This window comes from Dermacentor silvarum, chromosome 7, assembly GCF_013339745.2.
Source record: "Dermacentor silvarum isolate Dsil-2018 chromosome 7, BIME_Dsil_1.4, whole genome shotgun sequence".
Lineage (NCBI taxonomy): Eukaryota > Metazoa > Arthropoda > Arachnida > Ixodida > Ixodidae > Dermacentor > Dermacentor silvarum.
The window spans coordinates 41517240-41543167 of NC_051160.1; the positions used below are offsets into that span (position 1 = coordinate 41517240).

The 25928-nt window shown below is 45.4% G+C and overlaps 1 protein-coding gene across 1 annotated transcript in view; it reads left to right on the top strand.

The window, feature by feature from the left end:
• LOC119457938 (sushi, von Willebrand factor type A, EGF and pentraxin domain-containing protein 1) overlaps positions 1-25928 on the top strand; it is a 44681-nt gene that overhangs the window by 17211 nt on the left and 1542 nt on the right. Inside the window, exons 6-17 of the mRNA XM_037719711.2 lie at positions 56-214; positions 2311-2499; positions 5036-5212; positions 7090-7296; positions 11694-11942; positions 12583-12713; positions 14186-14294; positions 14833-15033; positions 19089-19426; positions 21336-21552; positions 22088-22249; positions 24940-25101. Of these exons, the coding sequence (XP_037575639.1) occupies positions 56-214; positions 2311-2499; positions 5036-5212; positions 7090-7296; positions 11694-11942; positions 12583-12713; positions 14186-14294; positions 14833-15033; positions 19089-19426; positions 21336-21552; positions 22088-22249; positions 24940-25101 (2301 nt within the window). The remainder of the gene's footprint in view (positions 1-55; positions 215-2310; positions 2500-5035; positions 5213-7089; positions 7297-11693; positions 11943-12582; positions 12714-14185; positions 14295-14832; positions 15034-19088; positions 19427-21335; positions 21553-22087; positions 22250-24939; positions 25102-25928) is intronic.

The window sequence follows — 25928 nt, forward strand, 5'->3', positions numbered from 1 at the left end:
TTTTACTAACATCTTCGTTTCACTGCATTTTTTGTTTTGTTTTCATCCGAGACAGCGTGCAAACCGAACACCTACAAAGAGACCTACTATGAGGGCAGTTGTCAGCATTGTCCGGATCACAGCGAGATAAAAAATGAGGGCAGCCGCTCACTCAAGGATTGCAGATGCAAAGTTGGCTACATGGGAGATCCAGCCAGCGGAAAGCCCTGTGTCCGTGAGTATACGCGGCTCGGTTTCTTCGAAATTAGGCCTAACTTAAGACATTACAATTCGACAACGAGCGCCTACGCAAGAAAATAGTTATTTATCAATAGTCAGAGGGAGAGCAAGGGGTGGAAAGGCAGGGAGGTGAACCAGACGAGCGTATGTTTTGCTACCCTACACTGCGGGTAAAGGAAATGGGGAATACTATGAAAGAGGGAGAGAGTTAGTACTGAGTACACGTGGGACGATGCACAGTGACACTATCAATAGATTTTGCATTGAACATGCTTTCGTTTGCTTTTGCCGGTGGCGACTTTCACAGAAGTAATGCGGTAATCGCGTTATAGCTTCCGCAATGAGTGCTTCTTGTACATCAACATTGGTGAACGTTGTCGCCACTTCGATTGCTTCGTGTGCATGTGCTTCTCGACGCGATCATGCTCATCGCATTTTTCTAACTTTATGACAAGAACGGATTTGTTTTCTCGTCTGCAGGGAATTTTTTTTGTGAGGCACAGAACCTCGTTTATTTTTATGAAATTTTGATTTTAATTTTCTTGAGAATTTAGCACCACATGCGCGTTTTCGATTTTCATTTTCCTGCAGGTCTGTTAAGTTCCTTCTGGAGCACTCTATCATTTATCGTCGCTTTTATTTAGACTTCATGGACAGTCATTTATTGCTTCTTTCGTCTGTACTTTCCTTCTTTCTACATTCAACTTTTTTTGCTATTCCCTCCAACAACAACAACAACAATAATAACAATAACAACAATAATAATAATAATAATAACAACAACAACAATAATAATAATAATAATAATAATAATAATAATAATAATAGGTGGGCGAATCTTACATTTCCAGAATACGAATCGAATGCGAATAGTGCGAATATCGAATATGAGATCGAATATTGAATGGTCAAATCTAAATTCATTTACGTATTTACAGCAATAATACTTGTTTCTGTACAATTAGGTACCACGACTGTATTGACTAGTCCAAGAGACAAAGCTAACTAGCATGAAGAAAGAAGTAGTTTTATAGCACAAGATCAATAATTGTCAATAATAAACGACGCACATAGCTTCCCAACATCTTTAGAGCCTTGTTGCAAAGATGCCTTCTAAGAATGAATGGCTCCTGTATGGAATGGTGCTTACAAAAACGCCAAAGAAATGCTTAACAAAAAACAATCGTAAATTGCCAGCAAAGAAAGAAAAATGAACAAAAAAGAAGCTGCTGAAGGAGTTGTGTGCAGTAAATGCATGTTAAGGGACCCGTTACAAGGAATAGATAACGTGTTTGCGGTGTAAAATATAGAATTGCTAAGCGACTAGACTACCGAAAGCACGAATGACAGACTACAGGAAAACCTCACACGTTATCATCGTAAGGTTAGCCACGCAACCGAAATCAAAAGTCGCATTATTCATTATCTTTCTGCATTCCTTTTAAAACTTTTGGCGATGTTTTACTTCTGATAATTTGCGATACTTTGTTTGGCAGACGGAGAACAGTACAAAAATTTTAACATTAGTCTGTGGTGAAATAAGTGGTTATTTTGCAGTATTCGAAAATATCGAATAATTCCTCTTCGAATACAAATATGAATAGATTGTAGTATTCGTTTCGTATGCGAAATCTTAATATTCACTAACCCCTAATCATACATACATACATACATACATACATACATACATACATACATACATACATACATACATACATACATACATACATACATACATACATACATACATACATACATACATACATACATACATGCATGCATGCATGCATGCATGCATACATACATACATACATACATACATACATACATACATACATACATACATACATACATACATACATACATACATACATACATACATACATACATACATACAGTTTGTTGTGCATGCCTGCTTGCCATCCACCCTTTTGTCCAGACATCATTTCTATTCCCAAATCGAAATTCTCGCCAAATTGCTCCATGTCACTCAATTTCGCACGGTAATACTGTTCACACTGAGCGTTAAATGACAGAAACACAGTGGTGGCGGCCTACAGCGATGCTTCTCTACCGGCCCTTTGTTCGCAGCCGTCACCTGCCCTCCACTCCAGGCTCCAGAGCATGGCCGACTGGAGGGGCCGTGCTACACTTCGTACGAGAGCGTGTGCTTGCTTACGTGCGATCCGGAGTATGAGCTGATGGGCGGCGAGGATGGCGTCGACAGCCGGACCTGCCAGGGCGATGGCACCTGGAGCGGAAACACGACCGTGTGTCTAGGTTCGAACTGCCATTATCCCTTCGCTATAAACCGCAATTGTGGAAGTTCCTCTTCGTGATGTATATATAGCGTTGAACTTGTGCAGTGCGGTTGTACTCCTTCTTGGGGCCTCGGTTTAACCATTTAAAAGTTTGAAGATCCATCTATGATTCCCAATACCGTACAAAAAATTGATTTTGACTTTATTAATGATTCTATTTTAGACCCCCCTAGAATTCGCTTGTAAATCTTTGTTCCATATTTTTGACATTAGTGTACAAGACTTGTAGTACCCTATCTCCTACATTCCTTACTTGCTTTCTGCTGGCGCCCCGTGATTGGCGGCGTTCACGTCTTGTCGCACCGCCACGTCAAATAAGCGCCAGAATATAAACATGCTTATACAGACGTGCTGCTTCTGAGTCACTGATTGGTTCAGCAGCTTTGCAAATGGAGTCACGTGACTGAAAAGTTTAGCCGTGAGTGACTGACCCGACAACGTAAGCTTTCCGACCAAAGCAACCATTTACAACCAACTTGGTCCCGCCACTTCTGCGAGCCGCGGGCGTAATCAGTCTTTATAAGTGTGCTGGGGCAAAAGTTAACACTATCAACCCTCTGATAAAATTGTTTGCCAGTTACATAGCTAGTTAGCACCTGCAAACTTAGGCAGAGGAGCGTCCGGATTGAGAATGTATTCGCTGACAACTGGTACTGGCGCCTTGCACCAGGGTGGGATGCCTACACAGCTATTCATTCAGCTGTTCATTTCCATTACTTGGTTAGTTTCTACACTGTACCCTCGTATCTCTCATTCGCATGCGTTCAGCTTTTCGCAAAATGTAATTGTAAGATGTAATTATCAAAACTTGCGGTGGATATGATCAGAATGTCTTTCAGATATTTGTAATGGAACGACGTATGACGAGCTGGCCTGTTTGAATTTACTTGAAGTGCAGGAAAAACAAATAACGAGCATGAGGGACAAATAAACGACAGATACTGCTGAGCTCTCAGCGCTGTCCGCAATTCCGTTCTTTCATTGCGAAACAAGCCCAGCGTGGACGACGGGGTCGCAGGAAGACACACATGGCACTTGCTACCCCTGAACCCGTCTTCCGCGCTGTGCTCTATCTGTGTTTACGAAGTACGTGTCTTCACACCCTTGGCGTCTTCCTTTCAAACGCTTGTTTTCGCCGTCGACATGCGCTGTTCAATGTCGTTTTCTCAGCGAACCTTTAAATGCTCGGTGGTGGTGGCTCTGGTGTCACGCTGAAAAGTGGGCCGATCCTGGTGATAGTGCAGAAACGGTCCAGGCTCAATGGCACATTCCCCTGTGGGCTCGGGGACCTTTAATGCGCCCTTGTCACACGTGGAACCCAGAGAGACAAAATCACCAGCCCTTCCACTGTCGAGAAAATGGGAGTAAGCGAAGCCTGTCGGTCGATCCCAGCGTGAGGGCTTCCGAAGCCCAGGCGAAACGTCAGGGAAGAGCCGCGGACCCCGAGTTGCGGGAGCGCGCGATGTTAATTAAGGCCAAACGTCAGCAAAGAGCCGCCGACCCTGAGTTTGGGGCAAACAAAGCGGAACGCCTGCGACAGTGTCGTCTTGCCACAAGCTTCGCTTACCCCCATTTTCTCGACAGGGGATGGGCTCTGAATTTTTATTAAGCGAAGCTTTATAGGCTCACAAGTTTCGGCTGTGGTGGTGGTGGTGTCACGCTGAAAAGTGGGCCGATCCTGGTGATACTGCAGAAAGGGTCCAACTCAGTGGCACACACCAGGGACAAAAAATAAAGAGAGAAAGAGAGAGAGGAAGAGTGAAAGGAAGAGAGAAAGAAAGAGAGAGACCGAAAGAGAGAAAGAAAGTAAAAGAAAAAGAGAGAGAGAGAAAGAAAGAAAGATAGAAAGATAGAGACAGAAAGAAAGAAAAAAGAGAAAGAAATGCAGAAAGAGAGAGTGAGACAGAAAGAAAATCACCACGAAGGTCAGATACACACAAGACAAGCTTCCTTTACCCGCATTTGCTCAACAGGGGAAGGGCTGGTGATTTTTTATTCGTTCAGATAACGCGAGCGTAAACCTATATCGGGTTTCTGCAGAATAAATAGCTTGTTGCGATTTCAGCACTTGTGCTGTTCGCTTCTTTTCTATCTCTACAAGTTTGTTATTTGCGCTGTATTTTTTGTCCTTCATGGTTTTAATTGTATTGAGCACACACGTACGGGCACGGAGGCTATGTGCACCACTGCTAGCACAGGGTCGTCACATAGAGAAATAGGAAAGCAAGATGTACAAAGAATGCACACTCCCAACAAGGACCACTCTTCTTTGTGCGGAACTCCACGAGTTCAGCCATTCATTGCACCAAGAGCCAGAAAGGTGGCACTTAAGCAAAAGCGGATTGCAGTGTCATTAACGGTCATCCTAGTCAGCAATACCTGTGCTTATTTTATGTCGGAAAAGCTCTTTTGTCCCTAAGACAGAACGCCACCTGTGGCCTGAAGGGGTAGTTTTATAGAGTGAATTCCCGCTCTTTGACAATGCCATCTTTCAGAGAAACAGTGTGACAGGCCTCCCGTGCCAGATAACGGCTTTTATAGCGGCTGTGACGGGCCCTGGAAGCTGAATGACACCTGTTTATTCCACTGCAAGACGGGCCACAACCTCGAGGGTTCGAGAACCAGGACATGCACGGAGTGGGGATGGTCGGGCGATGATTTCACCTGCGAAGGTCAGTCATGAAGCGCACTTGTTGAATGTGCATTGTCGTTGCGGAGATATAGCAGGTTGTTGCATGCGATCGTCTATTAGCACCGGAGTGATTCGATGTATTCGGAATCATGTTTACTGATTGGTTAAGATGCAATATGCAAATGAAGATACAGAAACAGGTCTCAAACGCGGAAGGCTGCAAGTGGACGTCTGGCCAGGTAGTACAGAAAATAAATAACAAATGATGGTTGGGTATGTTTGCTGTGGGTCCGGAAAGAGCAACAGTCTCATATTCGTTCGATAGTAACTTCATCGCAATATGATTGTCTGTTGCGGTGAAGCACACAGAAAGCGTATGGCTGTGAAGTGAAGGGAGAATTTGAGAAAGTTCAAAATGTAACCAACAGGTCATTATTTAGCACACTTTGGTGGTTCTTCCAGGACACCAAAGCAGGATGACACCGAAGCTGGAACTCGGTATGGTATTTAGGTTGGGGGCTCACCGAAGCTCCAATCCAAGGAGCACCTTAGTTCCAGTTTTGACGCCCCCCCCCCTTTCCCCTTGGGTTACCTAGACATACTGCGCCTCCTGCTTTATTACAATCGCAAGTGCTCTCCTGAAGCCTCCCTTTGCTGGTATTTTTATTTTCGCATGCTAAATGGTCTCATGGAAATGCTGAAATGTATTGAGGTTGAATCTTACTAAAAGGCATCCCTCATTATGCAACGCATAGAAAACCATAGCGCCCGAAAAGGCGTTCCAGTCGAGCGACGTTCTGGGGATGCAAGATTCACTGCGCGATTTGGTTGGACACTGCTAACCATAACATTGTTTTATGGTTGTCTAGTCGAGCTGTAAGGATACGGAGTGATAAGATTGATGTGAATAGAAGCAGTGTCGTATATAGTCTATTTGTAGAATAGAGTGAGGCTGGAGGGAGGTGCTAACGGATTTTTTTTTTTAAGCGAAGTAATGAAGGGGAGGTTGCAGTGGTGTTTGCATGTTGCTTATGCTGGGTCGGCTGTCATAGTATGAAGGATGAAACAGATGAAAATATTTTAGACAAGTTCTAGGGCTAGGATTTGTGGGGGTCTTCCCCAACCCGTAGCGCGTATAATCGCAGCTATACGTAGGGTTCGGGCGAATAAGGCAACAAGCGAGTCCACTCAGCAACGTTTATTGCTGCGGGCAATAAAACACACTTGCAGAGGGAAGTCCGCTCTGTGTAATAAGTAATAAATAGGCTTGCCTGGTTGCGTGTGATAGTCACGCAAGCGAGGTCACTCACGGGTTGCAGCAGGTGTATCCGTAGGGGTAGGTCAGGCGTAGCGAGTTCAGAGAGACCCGGGGGTCTCTCGGTCGCGCTATTTTATACCTTTTTGCCTTTTCGCGAGGGGAATGTCCTCCTCACCCGTCGGATACCTTCCCTCTTCCCGCGAGCGAGTACCGGCTCGTCGCGAGAGGCGAGCGAGAACCGGGAGAGGACAAAGTGCCTCTCTCTCGTGTGCGCCCGGCTCCCGCTGCGCGCGCTACGTGCACGCGCGACAACGAGCGTACGCGGGAGAAGATGGCGGCGTGTGCTCCTCACAGATTAGGTTGTCTGTGCTATGGTCTGCTGCTGCGACGCATTCTAGTGCGCTATAATTTAGTGACTTGTATAGAAGCATTACTATGATATAGGAGCGGAATAAACGTTATGGCGAACGTATCCTAAAGCAGGATTTTTCTCTTGTGTTTCTCGCTCAGTGGCACAGAATATAAATTTCATATGAAAAAAAAATATTTCTCACAGAAAGGCCTAAATAAACAGAAGGATGGCATTACAGTAGGACCTTTATTTTCCTTCTGCTGCTTTTCCAATTTAAACAATTCCGCCATGTGTGACTCGCCACCAGCGGTGCAGTGCCCACCTCCACGCCAGATACCAAACGCGGTACCTGCCGGTCACCTTAGGGGAAGAAAGGCCTACACCTACGGCGAGCACTTCCTGGTGACATGTCTCGAAGGCTTCGAGCGACGCGGCCCTGCAGTCCTGCTATGCGGCGACATGGGCCACTGGGTCACCGGTGTCCACGAGAACCCGGATGATGCAAGGTGTGACGGTGAGTCCGGCAAAGCCTTCAGGCTACATTTTTACGCCGTGGTCATAACATCTAGGTAAACGGACGAAACATTGTGATGTAGAACGAGGAGATTAATATTGGCTGCAGGTCGGATTTCGTTGCTCGTTTTAACATACGTTCGTGCACAAGGTGGCCTATAATTGGTGAAGCCACTTAAGTATCAGCGAGCCATGCCTCTCTTATCAGAAAAGTACGCGCAGATTGCGTCACCGACACGTCCGTCTGCGTATTAAAAAGAATTGGTTTTAAAGCGAAGAATCGATTGCCTCTTTGAGATTTGGCGTTCATCATCGATAATTTGTTGTATACATTTGTTGATATGTATAGGTATGTTGTGACACTGCATACGTGTTTGCTGCTATCTTACTGACTAGAAAACTTGGGCCAGTAGGTATTAACTGGCTGCTGTATTGCCGAGTATGGCTGAACGCCTCTGCAACGAACGCCTCCTACAAAAAATGACCTCTATAACGGCGGGATAATTGTGAGCCGGTTCTAATGCCAGCGGTGCGGTACGCGACCTTTACAACGCAATGAAGCGGTCCGTAGAGCGAATGATTTCGGAGTCCCCAAGCACTTCGTTATTAAGGCGTTCGACTGCACAAAATTGGGTCACGTATAGCGCTCAAGCGTGCAATGGGTCAACAAGCACAGCCGCAGTCCGACTGAGAAAATTTACTCTTGCTTTCGTTTGGATGAGTTCACCCGACGTAGAAACTGATCAGCTCATTTTTTATCCAACGGGCAAATTACTGTAGCAGTCGTCGCCTTCCATCTTTCTCAGGCGATTCAAGCTTTTCTTCCTTGAAACAGAATAAAAAGCCGTTACCTTTGCTTTCGCAGTTTTGGCCGCTTTATCGCTTCGTCAGTCATCAGCTAGTAGCATGCATTTGCGCCCTTATGCGACAAGAGCCTACAGATGCCCAGATCTTTATAACCGGGGTAAAGTCCTGTCACTTCCCCGTGGTCACAGTCGGTCGGCTGTCCTGCCTGTTGGCCTATTGCACGCTTGAGGGCAGCACAATAGTTGTCGAGCGAGCACCTCATCATGTGTTTTGTTTTTCGTATTTCGCGGGCTTTTGTTTTTTTTTCTCTCGGCAAGAACAACCAGGCAAATATTAGCACTAAAAATTATTGAATCCGAGGTTACTTGAGGCGCTATATGCCTTTATAATCGGCATGTTAAAGACTCAAGCCATATTTAAAACGTTGACAAAAGACAGAACTATGCATTAATTAGTATTTAGTAATAAAAAATACTGGTTTTAAGTAAACAGGACTACCGCTAATATGCAGTTAGTGCAATTTCCCCGGAGCTATTGTTTTACATATATATATATATATATATATATATATATATATATATATTGTAGTGAGGAAGAGGGACGATGCAGTGGGGCATCCTTACCAGAGCTGTCTAGTGGGTCAAGCTCTCCAGCTAGCGCATCGCTCGGACTACGCCGCTCGCGCCCGCAGTTCCCTGAGCTGATCCAACGGTCGCAAAAGGTAGCAACAGGCCCTTCCTTGCGCGGAAACGGCCAGACGGCGAAAGTAATGCAATGGCGTCCGAGAGGCCACTGCAGCGCATGGACACGATCATTGAGGCGTTGGGAGCAACCTGAGTGTCGGCGTCGGCGATTAGTTTCCTCGAAAGCTACGGAACGTCAGTGGGCGTCAAAGCTAGCAGCGGCGATAGTTCTATGCAATCGATAACGGCATTGTGGCGCGAGAGAAAATCCCAGCCGAGGATGACATCGTGAGAACAGGAGGAAATGAGGAAGAATTCTATAGCGTATACAGCGTCCTGAATTTCTACACGAGCCGTGCAAGACGCCAAGGGTCGAATGTGCTGAGCACTGGCTGTTCGAAGGGATAGTCCGGACAGGGGTGTCGTGACTTTCCGAAGTAAGCGGCAAAGTTTAGCGTCCATAACACATACGGCTGCTCCTGTGTCCACGAGTGCAGACGCGCGGACACCGTCGACAAACACGTCTATCACATTGTATGGATTGCAATGAGGACTTGTGCAGTTCGACGTTGTCGCAGCCCTTGCCTCTTGGACTGCGACTGTTAGTTTTCCTCATCCCGAGGGCCGGCACGAGGCCGCATCGGCGATAGCGAGCGCCGGCGCGGAGATGGGGAACGGCGGGTGTTCAGCGGCGGGCGGTATGTTGGTGACACACCGGAAGGTGGGTCGTAATATGGACGGGGCGAACGGTTGGCCATGGATGATGCGACGCTGGGCGGCTGCAGACGATTACAGAAACGGGCTACGTGACCGGCGTAGCCGCAGGCAAAGCATATAGGCCAGTTGTCAGATGTACGCCACCGGTTCACTGTGGCTGGTCCCGTCCACGTCGTGGTCGTCTGTGCCGCTGAAAACAGGAGGATCCTTGTGGCGAGGTAGACCAGAGCACACGACGGATGGTGCAGGAGGCGTTTGCTGGGACGTCAGCTGAGATGCGTCCTGGGACATGGTTGAAGAGAGGGTACGGGATCGAAGCTCCAGGATTGTTCGAGCGTAGCACTCTCCACCACTTGTAAAGGCGTTGATTGCACGCAAGCGTTAGAGCCGACCGTTGGATCAGCTCAGGGAACTGCGGGTGCGAGCGGCGTAGTCCGAGCGATGCGCTAGCTGGAGAGCGTGACCCACTAGACAGCTCTGGTAAGGATGCCCCACTGCATCGTCCCTCTTCCTCACTACAATATATATATATATATATATATATATATATATATATATATATATATAACTATTAAAATGGATACAAGCGTACCTAACCAACCACTCCCAATTTGTTAGGATAAACCAGACTTCCTCTGGCACATTACCTGTTGTTTCTGGCGTTCCCCAGGGATCTGTGCTGGGTCCTCTTTTTTTCTTGCTTTATATAAATGACATTGTGAATAATGTATATGTAAAATTAAACTTTACGCGGATGATTGTATACTTTATGATGAAATTGAATCCCCCCAAGATCAAATCAGGCTAAATAGTGATTTTGGCAAAATAGTTGCATGGTGCCATCGATGGCAAATGTCTATTAACTATGACAAAACCGTCTTTATGAGAATAACACTAAAGAAAAGGCCATTTCTCTTCAACTATTTTGCCAACAACACTTATATCTCCGAAGTATCTCACTATAAATATCTCGGTGTATACATATCTCACAATCTTTCCTGGTCAAAACATACTGACACTGTAATGGCTAATTGTCTTCGCAAATTGTTTACCCTAAGACGGCCGTTAAAATTCCCGACACCTGCTGTCCGCCTTCTGGCATATAATGCAATAGTTCGACCTACTTTAGAGTATGCAATAATCATCTGGGGCCCCTAGACAAAAACAAATATTGAAAAATTATAACGAATTCAAAAGAAAGCTGTTCGATTTATCTACAATTCTTAAAGTCGAACTTCTATAAGAGATCTCCTTAAACGTAGTGGCTTCTCTTCGATTACAGAACAAAATCGTGTTTCCCGATTAAAATTCTTTTTTCAGCTAGTGAATGGCCACTACCGTATTGATACCTCGCACATTTTAACACCTGTAACTGGTAATGCCACCCGTCATAAACATTCCCAAGCAGTAGCCCCGTTAACGACGCATAACAACTGCTTCAAATACTCTTATTTTCCAAGAACAATAGTTGATCGGAATAAACTTCCTGACGAAGTCGTTACACTAAATACTTTATCCCTTTTTCAGGCCCGCCTGCATTCTTGACTCTGTCGCACATAATTTATTTGCTTCTTTTTGCTTGCATTCTGTCCTTTTGTCATGTTGAATTCAAGCGTCGGCAAGATTGCTTGTAATCTATGTTTATATGAGTGTACTTGTATGTTCCCACCCTGCTAAGATCGTGTAAAAGATCGCAGTATCTATTAATTAATTAATGAATTAATTAATTAATTAATTAATTAATTAATTAATTAATTAATTAGTTAATCAATCTTGGTTCAAGTTAGCTGGGACACCTGGTATATGCATAACAGTGGCTGAGGCAGTTCGGACTTCATTCATATTTAATTGACACCAGTCGAGCATTAAATGTTTGCAATACCATTTTGTTCATCAACCGATCTTTTTCTTCGCACTGGAACCAAGCCGAAAAGACATCGGCGCACCATGGACCTGAGCCGAACCTGTATGTCATTCTTTTTCGCTTCGAAGCGATGCCCTCCGCACTTAAACAGCGTCTTTCGAAGCGGTAAATGACACTTCATTTTTCGATTTCAGGCTCATTTTAGCCTCCGGGATGATTGAAAAATGTCTTATTCATTAGGGATAACTTTCTACTACAATTATCGCTAGTGCGCGGTTTTCGTTTAGGGTTCGGTTTGGCGCAGTAAACGTGGTTTATCGGTTCCAGATGTCGAGAAGCCCCGGATAACTTGTCCTAGGGACATCAAGCTTGCTGCTGATCCGGGAAAAGATTCTGCGAGTGTATCGTGGCCGGAACCGACGTACTCCGACAACGACAAAAGCAGGAGGCCGTTGTTGACGCCCCCGTACCAGACCGGAGCGCGACGTTTTGGCATAGGCACCCACGAGATTACGTACACGGCCACCGACGGCGTTGGATTAAGTGACACTTGCACGTTCATCATTACCGTGCTTGGTAAGAAGCAGTGTTTTTTTTCCTTAATTACAATTCACAATCATCGCACTCTTGCGTGACTGCTTTCATGCGCGCCGGGAAAAAGAAAGATTACAATAAGGTTGAGGTTCGTTCACAACAGGATCTTAAAGGATAGTCTATCAGAACCTGTCGTACAGTTTTTCACACGGGTATCTAGTTGTAAAGCGTCGTCCAGTGAACGCTGCAACTAGGTTCTATACTAAGTCGTATAAGTCGAGTAGAACTAGAACCAGTTCTCGTAAGACAAACATAATCCTCACATATATTCCAGGCTGAGTGGCCGAACCAAGGATTATTCTTTTTCTTTTAATTCCTTTTTACGAAAAGGCGCGCGGCCGTCTCTAATAACGTGATATACTTAGTGTAATATTGAAGTTCGCCTTTCTATAACCACATTGCTTGCCAGGAGAATGCGCGCGTTCGCTTCTCTCGAGATCGCTTTAGGATCTTGTTACAAAGGGGTCCCTCGATGTCAACCTTTCTTGACCCCGTTTGCTAAACTTATAAGGCTTACAGAATCAGATGCAGCATTGTTTCCGCAATGCACGACGGCTTGTATTGACACGAATGCTGGTTGCGTGTTTTGAGCCACGTCGCAGTTTTCTTTTCTTTCGCACAGACGAAGAAAGGCCTCAAGTCAGACGATGTCCCTACGACATAGACCTCAACACGACAGAAAATGAAGTTCCAGTCTTGTGGGAAGAGCCACTCTTCGCTGACAACTCCGGCAATCTGACTATCGAAGAACCGGTAACCTCATTGCTTCTTGGCCTCTTCGAAACATAGAGTTTCTTAGTAACATCGCGCCGTACCTCAATGATTGCAGCAAAAATCATTGAGGTAGTGCGCAATTGATGCTTATTAGGTTAATTCGCATATTCGTCGTGTATGTGCCATCAAAACTTTCTCTAGACGTTATTCATTACGCTTTGAACATTTTTGCGAATTTCCCAGGAATCGTATTTTTCCAACCATATGGAGGCAAAAGGCTCGATATGCTGATATGCAGGTGCTTATTCCATGCGAATTGTTGCATTCAAAGCAAAATCTTATGTTCAAATTGATCACATTATGATGTCACAAAGCCAATGGAAGCGAGGAAGATGAATTTTGGGCAAATTCAAGAGCCACTCATCAATCCCATGCTGGCTTAAACATTTTACTTGTAGGTCGCTTACCATAGCCAAAACAGTTGAATTGAATTATGGGGGTTTAAGTGCTAAAACCACGATTTGACTATGAGGCACGCAGTAGTTGGGAACTCCGGATTAATTTTGAACCCCAGGGGATGTTTAACGTGCCCGCAATGCACGGGACCCGGACGTTCTAGCATTTTGCCCCCATCGAAATGCGGTCCTCGCGGTCGGGATTCGATCCCGCGACCTCGTGCTTAGTAGCGCAACACCATAGCCGCTAAGCCACTGCAGCTCTTGTTCACAATGCGAGTGTGGGCAACGCAGAAGGTTTTTAGGTGACTTGATCTGAAGACGCAAACTTCGCGAGTACAAGTGGCTGTGAGGGTATCAGATGACCTTTTCATTGTATTACGTTTGGTTTGAATGAATAAAGGATTAAAGATTGGGCCTTGTTGTCAGGTGGCTCTCCGTGGCTACGATACGCAAGTTGTTTCAGTTTGTATTCTGGATCCGTCTTTTGAGTATGCCGGTGAGACCATCATTTTGTTTCTTTGGAAACGTAATTTTGCTTTGACTATGGTGAGTGACCTGCTTATTTTTTAATGATCATACCTGATCAGACAGTCTTCCGTTGATTCCTCGACCAAACCACCATACTTGAAGCTCCCCTAGATGCAAGCGCCAAAGTTGTCTATAATATTTGTTTTAAGAAATGCAATTTAAAAGCACGCTAAAGAAAAATGCTTGAGCAATGTAATCACATAGAGCAATGTAATCACGTGGATCACGTTATCTGGCTGAAAAAAAAATGCAGCTTCCATAGCAGTGAAAATGCGACCCAGATTTCATCCCCCTCTTTTTTTCTCTTTTCTTTTAAATATATGGCGTGCAAATTGCGAAACGATGACATCGCTGTCATCTCACGTCTTTCACATCATTTGGCTTATTTGGGCTATCCCGTTAATTGTTGCGAGTGATAACTATCCACGTCACACGGGCCGCCTACATTTACTGCTTTTCTGACAAGCATGGGTGCCTGAACTGCGCTTTGTCTGTGCATTAACTATTTATAACTTTTCTCTCCAGGTGCGAAAATCTGGTTCCATGTTCGGGCTGGGAACTCACAGAATCACTTACACAGCACGGGATGGGAGCAGAAATTACGCGACCTGCGTCTTTCATGTGAATGTGTGGCGTGAGTAAGATATTACGCTGAACTCCTGAGTGTAAAGAAGTGTGAAACACCTCTACACAGTTTTACGCTAAAATTGTACCTAGGCGGTGTGCTCTGCTAACCGGGACTTCGCTCAAGATTCAGCGCAAAACGCTGTCAAGTTGAAGGCTACAAGGCACATGCATTTATTGCCTAATCAGACTGTGCGTGCGATGCGAATGCTGTTTGAATTCATTTTGGAACATAAACCAAAAGGAGTGATTATCCTACAATGTATTGTTAGACGTGTATAAAAACCGGACAGACTTTACACGGGATATCACATTTCGACGACCAATTGCTGTATTCGCCGCTATCGGGGTGCGTAACTGCTCCTTGCTTTTGTTGTTTTCTGGGCACAAATGTGCCTTATAAAGAGTTATGTTCGCGACTCATAGCTTCGGAACTATCGTGTCCTTCATCGTCACTACAACATGACAAAGTATACATTTTTCTTCGAGAAATTAAACCTTGCTTTACAATTCTTGTGCGCACATGTGGTGGCTCGATTTTACCGCAGGCAGCCAGTGCTCGTTCCACCCTGCGCCGCTTAATGGCGCGCTGGCGTGCGACGACCAGTACTACGGCCAATTCTGCCAGCCTTTCTGCAACGACCGCTTCGAGTTCCTCAGTGAGCCGGCAGACGCGTACATCTGCGACAACAGCCTACAATGGAAGACTATGCCCCCGAACATGACTGTACCATGGCCGGACTGTGCCGGTGAGTAAGCTCGCTTCGCAATTTCATTTTATTGCAACAGCAATTTTACGGACAGTCCAAGCACATTTCGGCCGTCGCCGTAGCCGGGATGTTCCGCATAAAGTCCAAACACGATATTATCGTCGCCGCTTGCCGTACGCTGTATGTGCGAGTGAATTCTTGTGAGGGTCAGCGGACGATCGCGGCTCAATCTCACGCACACGAGGGTGGAAGGCAGGGGGGGGGGGGGGGGGGGGGGAAGCGCGCCGTCTTCCGTCGCGCGTGAGGTAAGGGGGGAAGGAGGTGAGGGAGGGGGGAGGGGGCGTTCTACTTACGGCGCAAGCGCGCGGGCTCCGTATCTTGAAAAAGATCTGCAACGTGGACGATGTGCGCGCCCTCGCGTGCCTCATTCTGAAAGCGCTCTGCGATGTGGACAAAGTACGCCTAGTGCCGGTAGCTACGTATGCGCGGTGCCTTCGACGTTTAGTTCACATTGAAGGGAGAGACAGCACGGTGATCGATTCACTCGCTGCTGTAGCCGCGCTTCCTCACTCCAGCGTTTTGACAGCGAGTTTCTGTGGCCGTGCAGCGAGATGTGTTCATGTGTATCTGTGACACCGTGCTTGTTATTGTGTTAATAAGCAAGTTTTACTTGTTGTGTACGGGCCCCCAGGCATGCTCAAGCTGCATTATGCCTCTTTTCGCCGGGGGTTACCCCCCAACTATTATGTTGGAAATAAAATCCTTTGATTGATTGGTTGATTGATTGATTGATTGATTGATTGTTTACACGGCCTATAAAACTACTACCCTACTTCGTACAGCTGTCTACTAATTCACTATTGCAATCGAGGCTTCGCCTTTCGGGCGAAACTGCGACCTTTTAATACTGACGAGTGAAATAAAATAAGAAAAATTGGGATAAATAGCTGTTCAGCAGCAGTGAAAGATTAAGAGCAAGAACATTTTAATAAACGTTCTTAATTGCCAAAATTGAATCATTTCTATGCCATCTTAAGCTTTTTTGCAAGGTTTGCCTTTATTAGTGAACTGTTTTCAAGGTTTGGGGACAGCAAAATTAAGCAATCACTAATATAGGTCATAAACGTTGGAGTGTTATAAGAAATTAGAGTGCCGAATAAATATTTCAATTGGTGCACGTTTTTTTAACGACCGTATGAGAGAGCCAACTAAGCGGAAAGTGAGGTTAGTATTGAATATCATGTACACCACCACAAATAATTTAAGGTTCCACATGTTGACCAGACAATTACCTAAAACTCAGATTAGTGTGGCTTTTGCTTGTAAAATAGCCTCAGAATACAGATGAGGAATTGGTGCACAAACGCGAGAAAGTGTGGAGCCACCAGGGACTTCATGCTTCAGTGTTTAGTGCACCGTCGTTCATGTAGAAGGCCCGTGCAAATCCTCTTCAAACAACGAGGAATAGCGCGCTCTCTCAATAGAGCCTTCCCCCTCTCCCCAATCGCGTTCAGAGAAAGCATCCCCGGGACTCGCACAACAAAAAATGTGCAAAAAGCCGTTAGTTACTTTTTCGAGAAGTATAAAAAAAGCAATGGCTTGCCATCAAAGATTCCAAAACAAAATGGCATTCTTGCTTTAGAAAAACGCAGAACGAGCCGTCATCTAACGTTTTCATATAAAACAATAAATTTCTGGTAAATTCTCAACGAATTTGCAAGTTTAAAGCACCCAATGGTAGAAAAAAAAAACTAGAGTAACTTGCACTGAAGGCGCAATGCTAAAGAGACAGCGGAGCTGATGGGCACCTAGCTAGTCCTGGCTTTTGAGCTAGGCTAAGCACTACCAAGCCATCCGCAGCATTCTGGGGTGGAACTTGGGGTTGTTCTTGGTGCATAGTAGAAGAGCATCAATCAATTTAATAGAAAAAAAGGAAAGTCACAAAGAATAGGCAACTACCAAATGTGAAATAGCAGACCCAGACAAACAACCAAGAAGACTTTCACGTACTCACGGCGCCGACAATGCGTCACGTAAAATTGCAGCATCACGAACGCTACCTTTTGAAAAAAGCGCGTTTGGGAAGAAAACAACGTGATAGACGTGTCACAAAGACAAGCTTGCTCTTTCCAATACAAAACGCTTCAAATATTTTTTTTTCAACGTTTATCTCTGCTATTACCTATTTAATCCTAACTCGCTCAAAAGCAGACACGCATAGCCATGCCTTATACAGTGCGCAGGAAGATGCTTGCCACCAGATTAACCAACGCTGTTTTCGTGCTCTCTCTAGTGGTCCCTAATACAGCGTCCCAGACTGAAGATTGTAGGCAAGAGCAGAGAACAAAGTGTGAGGGAATCATTGGAAGCATTTCATATCAGAAAGAAAGGGTCAGCTTGTGTTACTTACACATCCATTATGTTTTTTTCCTTCGGAAATGTGCTTTTTCGAAAAGCAGCTTTCGCGATGTCGCGTTCTGCGTTGCACGTGCGTGGAAGTTTCCTAGATTTTGTATCTGGGTCTGCAATTAAATAGTTGGTAACGCCAAAAACAACGCTACAGTAAGCCTAAACACCTACTAGCCCAAGGACAGGTTCTTTTGGCAGTATGTAGTGATACTGCACGTATTATAAGCGAAGACGGCAGGTCAATGGCACACAGCACTTAAGAACAAAAAAGCTTCGTGAATTCGGGCCCAGATATTCAGAACAGCGTCCAGTGAGAGCGAACCCCAAAGAGCCCGCACTGGTGTCCATATCTAATTTTTAGACTTGTCGCTGTTGTAGCCTTCACGTAAATTATTGAATCTGAATTACTTTAATATGGATGTCATCGTCTTGGTTCCTCACCCGTTGACCTCGCTATATTCTGCTAAATTCTGCTATATATCTTCAAGATTTTTAAAGATATATTTGTTCTTAATTATTAGACCTTGATTATTCCTTGACATGCAGGAGGCCTTACTAAAATCTGTGCAGTGGTCGCCGACAAACGATTTATCCGTTCCCATTTACTATATATAACGAAGCTTCCGAGATAAACCTTCCTATAAAATCATGGCCACCCGCCCATAATCGCAGATGTAGAAAAATGGAGATTACCTCACGCATGGAAGTCACAATTCCTGTTTTTCGAAATTAATGCTTGTACCACAGTAACATCAAAAGGCTTATCTTGTGAGTCATAATAAGTCAATCAGATACCTCATTTTTGTTTTCTGTTTTTTAATCCCAAGATGCTTGAAACTACCCGTGGAGCGCTTGACCCGCATTTCTTTGCTTATTACTTTCCCGCGCCTTTCCCATTTTACACTGCTTTTTCCGCTGTGAACTAAGCAGCAAAAATGAAAGCCCCTTTCTTAAAGAAAGATAGTTGGACGCGAAGCTTTCTCCCATGCAAATTGAATCAAAGTCCAAAACCAACGACCACGCAACGGACCCAAGAAATGCTGAGCGACCCGATGTCGATGCATATGTGATTTGATTGCTTGTTTAGGATTGTATTTTTTGAACGTTGAAGTTGAATGAAGACACATTTCGTTAAGTTGCATAGCCTTTATATTATAGATCGTGTAGCCGTTGATTACACGCACACACTCACACTTTCACGGTCGGCTCTACACTTGCACAGTATTGCCTTGTGACCGCTGTGGTAGACGGTCTGAGGATCTGCCGTTGCCGATACACGGGATCGGCCTTACGGGCACGGTCGCGCTCGCGTTGGCGTACGGCAGCCTTTTCTGCCGTGCGCTGCCCCCGCGGCCTACCCATGGTGACGGCCGGGAATGCATCGCGTGACGCGCGTAATGCAATGCATATATATACAATTTGTCTAGGTAACGTGAAGTTGCAGTTCCCAGTGTTCTTATTGGTACAACTGTGAGTGTAAACTGTAGTGTGCTACGATGCGTATGTCGTGCGCCGTTGTTCTCTTGTGTGCGCAGAGGCGCAGATAGTTCCATTGTGTCAATTGGCTTTCCTGCAGTGTGTTTTCGGCTCTCACGGACGAATCAGTGAGACACAGAAAGCCTCGCTCTTAAACACCCGACCAACCAGTCTGGTTAATCCTCTATATTTTTCTTGCTCGTCGCCAGCGAAATCATCACCCACGCAGGCAAAAAAGTTGTACCGCGCCTACTACTACTACTCCGGAGACTGCGGGGAAGCCAGCGTACAGAATACCATCAGGAAGGCCTTCATCAAGAACTTCGAGGTGGTGAAGAACAGAACTTCGATTTGCGCCTCCGAGGACGCTTGCCAGATTAACACCGTGGGCGTGACGTGCGGCAAATTGGTGGAGCCCAACTCGTACAAAGCGGCGGACGGCAGTGACGGCAACCCACGCACGAGGTTTGCGAGAAGTGCGGTCCGGGAAGCCGCCGGAAACACCTCCATTGCAGCGGTTGACGCCCAATTCGTCCTCAATGTTGGCGTGAGTGCAACTGGCTTTGTTGCTAGTTTCCTGCTGTATACCACGCGGGCATGAGAATGCTCGGTTGACGAGGCATCGTTATTTGAAGTTCAAGTCGTATTGCCACCTTTTCATGTCCGGACTGGTAACACTATGGTTGTTGCTTTACGTTCTTTCACGTGTCGGGTGTGCCCGCTGCCGCGACCCTCACTACGCCTGTGTACTCGTCAAGGCAGCAGCCAGTACCCCGGAATTGGGTAGAAGGGGCAAAGACAACTTCACTTAAAAATTATACTATGAGTCTGTCGACATTCAATTGTCAGACTTATAGTATATCTTTACATATCTGTGGACTGTAAATTGACAGATATAACGTGGAGAAGTGATGCAAACTAATCCGTAGGTAGCGTGATAGTTAGCAGAGGGCTTGCGACTTGGCAAGAGAGCAGACAACACCTGCAAAGTGGAGTCAATACGCAACGACATTTTCGTTCCTAATGAATAACCGAGCAGTAGTTTAGGAATAAGTAGATCAAGCAGTTCAAATGCCATTGATTTCGTTATAGACAATCCACCGTGTGCTAAGCATGCAATCCAATCAAACTCAATCTGTAATCGATAAATTAGATGCTTGGTCCACAAAAATAGGAAAGTGAGGTTCTCGTGTACGTGCACACAATCTCATGTTAAATAGATAAATGAAGAACATACGACGTTTCAAGCGTTTCTATGTATATTAGAAAACTGATAATCTAGCCAGTCAAGGACTAAGGCAGCGAAATAAAATGCCTTGAGCAGGAATCTCCGTTCGAAGACACGGTGCACTGAGCAATCTTTTTTTTTTCAAAGGTTTTGCAATGGTACAATGACAGATAAACGGTCACAATAACTCGGCATCGATGGGGCCTATAGCGTGTACCACACCGCCTTGGATATTCCTTACTTTCGTTATGTAGAGCAAACTTGCTCTACATAGCGATTCACCCTTCTCCAATCTTGATGAATGTTCATTTGTTGTTTATTTTTCTTTCTCGTTTTTTGTTGCATACCAAGCCCCAACTAAAAAGTAATCTTCTAAAACTTGTCTTCACGACGCAAAACATGTAAGCGACTGCATCAAAAATTTCGATTTTATTGTTTTTTTTTAATATTTCTGACCTCTATATATTAAGGCATTTCTCTCCTTTGGACCCTTTTCTTGGGCAGTTTTATGCGGACAATACATGGCTTAACACACTTCACTTTTCACTATAGCAATGCTTTTCTATCGTTATTGCACATACACACCCTTAATAGCCACGTCACTCTAGGACAGTGCACTTGAAGATAAGGTGTTCTGGCTATGGCAACCTTGCATGGGTTTGATGCATTGGATTTAGAAATCTATCTTGCCTCTTGGTCTGAAAATGGCCCATTCATGCCTGCGTGGTAGCGGGTCATAAAAGGAATAAAAATATAGGTATCGATGAGACACGACGCGAGAATTAGTCGCAGAGTAGGTGAAACTACCGTCGCAGGCATAATTAGCGCCAATATAGTTACATTGCATCACAGGTTGCGCTATTTCCCGTATGGGACCAACCGTCTTCTTGGTCAAAAAAAAAAATGCGTGTCAACCAAAGTCAACGCGAAAGAAAACGTCGACGTACACGCACGCAAAAAAAAAAACGTCTAATGAAAAAAACTTGACATGAAGGAAATAAATAAAAGGCCCGCCAGAAAAAGAAAGGTTTACCAATGGAACTAAAAAAAGAATGCAAATAATGCTAACATATGGTGCAATTATCCTACATTTCGTGGTCTTTATAGGCCGAATTTCAGTACATCTAAATGCATGTACCATGTACATCCACCTTGCCTTCTATTTCGTCAACAACGGTTCACAAGCCTTTCATTGTTTTTTTTTTGTTCTTTTTTTGATGACATGTAGACGAGTAATGCAGATGCGTTTGGAAACGAAACGCAAGGCCTCTCCGCAGCAGTGGACAGAATTTTGGACGTCATCGGCGAAATCGATCCATCCATACTGAACGAAGTCGGCGACGAGGAACGCCTGACTCTGGAAATGCGCCTGAAAGATTACTACGCAAACGACTTCGCCATCGTCTGTGCAGACGGAGAAGCACTGAACAGCGATGGAGACTGCGGTGAGCTCACAGAGACTAAATACTAAGGAATTCCCTCCTAGAATGACACCTGTATGGGCTACAGGAAATTGCTTAATTGTTGTTGACAATAGTTAGTAGTCCCGTAGAAAATGTCGTGCGAAGAATATACCTTACTTGTATATCACTATAAGTCGTTTTAAATACCTTGTATGTGTTATTATTTCACATATTATTTCACTTATTTCTTATTTTTAGTGTGTGTGTGTGCGTGCATGCGCGTTTGCGCGTGTGCGTTTGCGCGTACCTGTGCGTGTGTGTGTGCGTGTGCGTTTGCGATTGCGCGTGCGCGCGCGCGCGTGTGCGCTTTAGACTGGTCAGCCTCGAGTTAGTGTTACTTCGCTATAGCGCAGTACTCTTCATTTATCGTTTCTCTATTAGCAATTCATCACCTTCAAGTATACGTTTGTTCGACGCTTCTTCAGCCTATAAATTCTAGACTTGTCACTCCTAGTGCATAGGTACCATCGATGAGTGTAATAAGCATAATCATCATCAACTCTCTCTCCCTTCGCAGTCAAGTGTCCCAAAGGATCCTATCACGACCGCACAGCAGCATCGTGTTCTCCCTGTCCAATGGGGACTTACCAGGACCGAGACGGCGCAGTCTCCTGCACACCATGTCCCGGAGGCTCTGTAACCTTCGCTTCTAAGAGTACGAGTGTTGAGGACTGCCAGGGTGGGTTCATTGCTGCTTCATTCGGACCCTTTCGATTGATTTCAACGAGTCGTAGTCGGTCAGAAGCTACACCAGGACGAACAGCACAAAGTTAAAAAACGGCGATAGAATGTGTCGCAAACTGTGACAAAAGCTTCTGTCGTAATCATTTTCACTTGTCACAGTTCCCGGTATTCACGATAGAATTTACGTTGTCGAAGCAACAAGATGTGTTCCTTAGGACAAAAAGTTGCTGTGGCTACGCAAAGCAGTCGCCTTCGTTGTGACGAAAGAAAGACCTCAACACAAAAACGTGTCACGCCGACAGCAGCTCCGACGAAAATGCCCCAATATTTGTCGTTGAGACATTTTTGAGCTGTTTGTTTGAAACTGAATAGTCTCAACCGATTTTTTATTTTGTTTCTCTTTACTGCGCACATCTGCCTGGAACTTCGCCTCGCATGTGTAGACAAATACGTGACATCTTTTGCAACACACACAATATCATTGTTCGTTAGGCCAGCGGAATGATGTACAGATATCCGCACTTCTTGTTCTTGCGTGTTCGTGAAGCTTGCCCCACATCATAGATGTTTACTTAAATGAAAGCTTGCAGGCCGTCCTCGTGCGTAAAATAGAGTGGTGGCTTAAGGTACTGAGTCTATGAGTTCGTCCATCCAACTGTCTGTTATTCCAATCATAGCTTGCCAGCTTCTAGCACCTCTCCTCGAATTAGCTTCGTTTTTGGGCAGAACTACGATGTAGGTGGTCAACGTCCGCTGTGAAAGCTCGACCCTTTGGACACATAACTGAGGCTTCAAGTTTTGAACCCCTGGCCCACGTTAGAGAAGGTGCAAGGGCCGCACCAGCCTTTATTCAACGAAGAGAGACTTCCTCCACCCCGAAAAATTACAAGGAAGGGAGGAAATAGGCACACGAAGGGATAAAGGCTCATGTGTTTGGAGAGGGCAGTGATTTTTGGCCTGAAAGAATAGATCGGTGGTTTGAAGGGAGGCTATCAGGTGGAAACTGGGGTGCGAATTTATAGTCCGCTTTACTGCCCCTTAAATCGCTGTAGTGATTCTGACCACGTTCCTACCCGCAGTGTACATAGACAATGAATGACATAGACCTGTGAAGAGTGTATATGTATTCAAAATTTGTGGCGTCTTGCAAACATTCTTGTGGTGCTGTAGAAACTTGTCTGAAGTGCTTCAGTGATGCACGGCGAAACAAAGGATTTGATAGTTTACCGTTGCTGCTTTGTTTGACGAGCAACAAATGCAAATAGTTATATCCAGTCGGAAAGCGGCCCGTCTAGTTTTTAGCTCTATACTTAGTATCTGGCAGCTGCTGTGGCATTCTATTTTATTGCGATAGCAATTATATGGACACTTCAACCGAATTTCTGCCGTCAGCGTCGCCGTCGCCCTCGCCGTGAGGTTCCGTATAGATTCCAAGGGCGATAAAATCGTCGCCGCGCGCCGTGCGGCGACGCGGGGGACACGCGCTATCACGGAGGGCGAACCCCCCCCCCCCCCCATTCCCCCCATGCGCTATCACAGAGAGCGAACGCTCGGCGGAAAGCAAACGTGACCGTCGCGCGAAAGACCGTGGGGGTATGGGAGGGAGGGAGGGAGGGAGGGAGGCGGGGTGGCGCTGTGCTCCGGCCCCAAAAGCGTATCTCCCACGCGAAAGCAACAAAGGGGGAAGAGGGGGGGGGGGAGGGCAGCTTCTCCTCTGCCAACAACTTCTCCTTTGCGCTTTGCCCGGAGATGCCGGTCGTCTGCACTGTCTCTTATCTCCACACGGCTCTGACCTTTGTATGCGCTGTGCATTCGCCGCTCAGTTTCCGTTGAAGTGATAGACCGCGCGAACCTGCGCTTGCTGCCAGCGTTTTGACAGTCGTTGGCTGCGGTCATTTAGTGTGATCTATTCATGTTTGCTTGTGCGCGCTGACACCACGATTGTTAATTCAGTTAGTAAGCCAATGTGTCCAGTTTATGCAGCCGATAAAACTACTATCCCTACTCCGAATAGCTCTCTACTAATTTGCTATCGCAATAGATGCTTCGCCTTTCAGGCGAAACTGCGACATATTTTTTCTGCACACCGGCGCTCGAGCACAGTGCGCATGCGCGGACGTCTGTCCCTTTCCATGTTTTGTGCTGCTTGTAGTTGTGCCAGCAGTGCAGAATGACTTGTACAACAATGCTTTGGTCTTCCTGGAGACTCGCACTCTAAACTCTAGATGCGGGAGACAGCTTGTAACATGCAAGATCCCAACGTCACGTCGCAAACGCATATGTTTATTTTTGACTGCGCAGAGAACGCGTGAAGAAACACAAAGGACGCACATCGCACCATGCTTGGTGTGTTCCAAGTGTTAGAATGAATCGACACGTTTATGCATAATCCTGCTAGTGCTTGGTACACGGCCGAAAATCCTGCACTGGGCTTTACTGGTTATGTGCCCCAGAAAAATGACATACCGCGGAAACAAGGTTTCAGGTTATACTGCCACATGGTGTGGCGGAGCAAGGGACAGAGGGCTTGCGTTTGTGTCATTCGTCATTCAGTGCTTCATTCCCTCTCCGTAGATGGCGCTCTTTGGCCATATCTGGCCCTTGCCCCAATAAAATTCATTGATCATCATCGTCATCATCACTCTCCGTAATAAATTGCCTTCGCGACTCTTATGCCTTCTACAGCTCCGTGTCCTCCAGGCACATTCTCCAGGACCGGGCTTGGAACATGTCGTGCCTGCCCTCCGGGAACGTACCAGGACAAATACCAGCAGGTGCAGTGCAAAATGTGCCCGGAAGGATCATCGAGCGAGGCCTATGGCAGTGATCGGATCACCGATTGCAAAAGTCAGTTTCATAATTCCTCATTCTTCCCAGCATCAGTTGTTAGCACTGTCCATATACACTAGGACATTTTGGTACGTTATGACCATGCACGAAAAATATATCGTAGTGTTTCATCTGAGTGCTATCGCAGTCTGAAGTGTATATTTGCATCATACGGTTTCTCGATGTTAAAAGTTTTTACAGCACCATTAAGCACCAAGAGCAACTGACAAAGCTCATAAAAGCTTCTCCAACTCCCTCCACAGGTTTTAACTTGCAAAAATATTGTATTTCTACTTAGCTACACTCTACGTTGCTTTGGCAACAAAAAAGTCTCAAAGAAAGAAATGCTAGAAATAAGCATATCGGTATTGCAGTGCATTTCATTCAAGTTCCCAGATGGGAGTTTATGCGTCCGAGTTGTCTGCGGTCACAAGCTCTAATAATGGTGATGCTATTCATAAGGCTAGCTGCCATTTAGTTTTGTGTGCTCCTTTCGACGCCCTATTTTTGGGCATGCGCACAAGTATTTTTGGGCACAAGCACATCCCTCGGAATTTGACTGTGGACAGCATTTATCAGTTACCCTTCCAGTGCATCGCGGCCATTTGTTCACTGCACTTCATTTCAAGCACTGCATGACACAAGAAAAAAGCAAATATGGTTGGGTTCATTACGTTTGAAACCGTTCCGTAGCAATTGCTACAACACGGTCCCTTGCTGCAAATATGCAAATAGTTTCAATGCCCAATCCTCACTCCACATCGAAAACGTTTTGAATGGTCAAAATATTTAAAACTACACTGAAGTTCGTTTTATTTATAGGTTGTGTAAGTAGATGTGTGCGC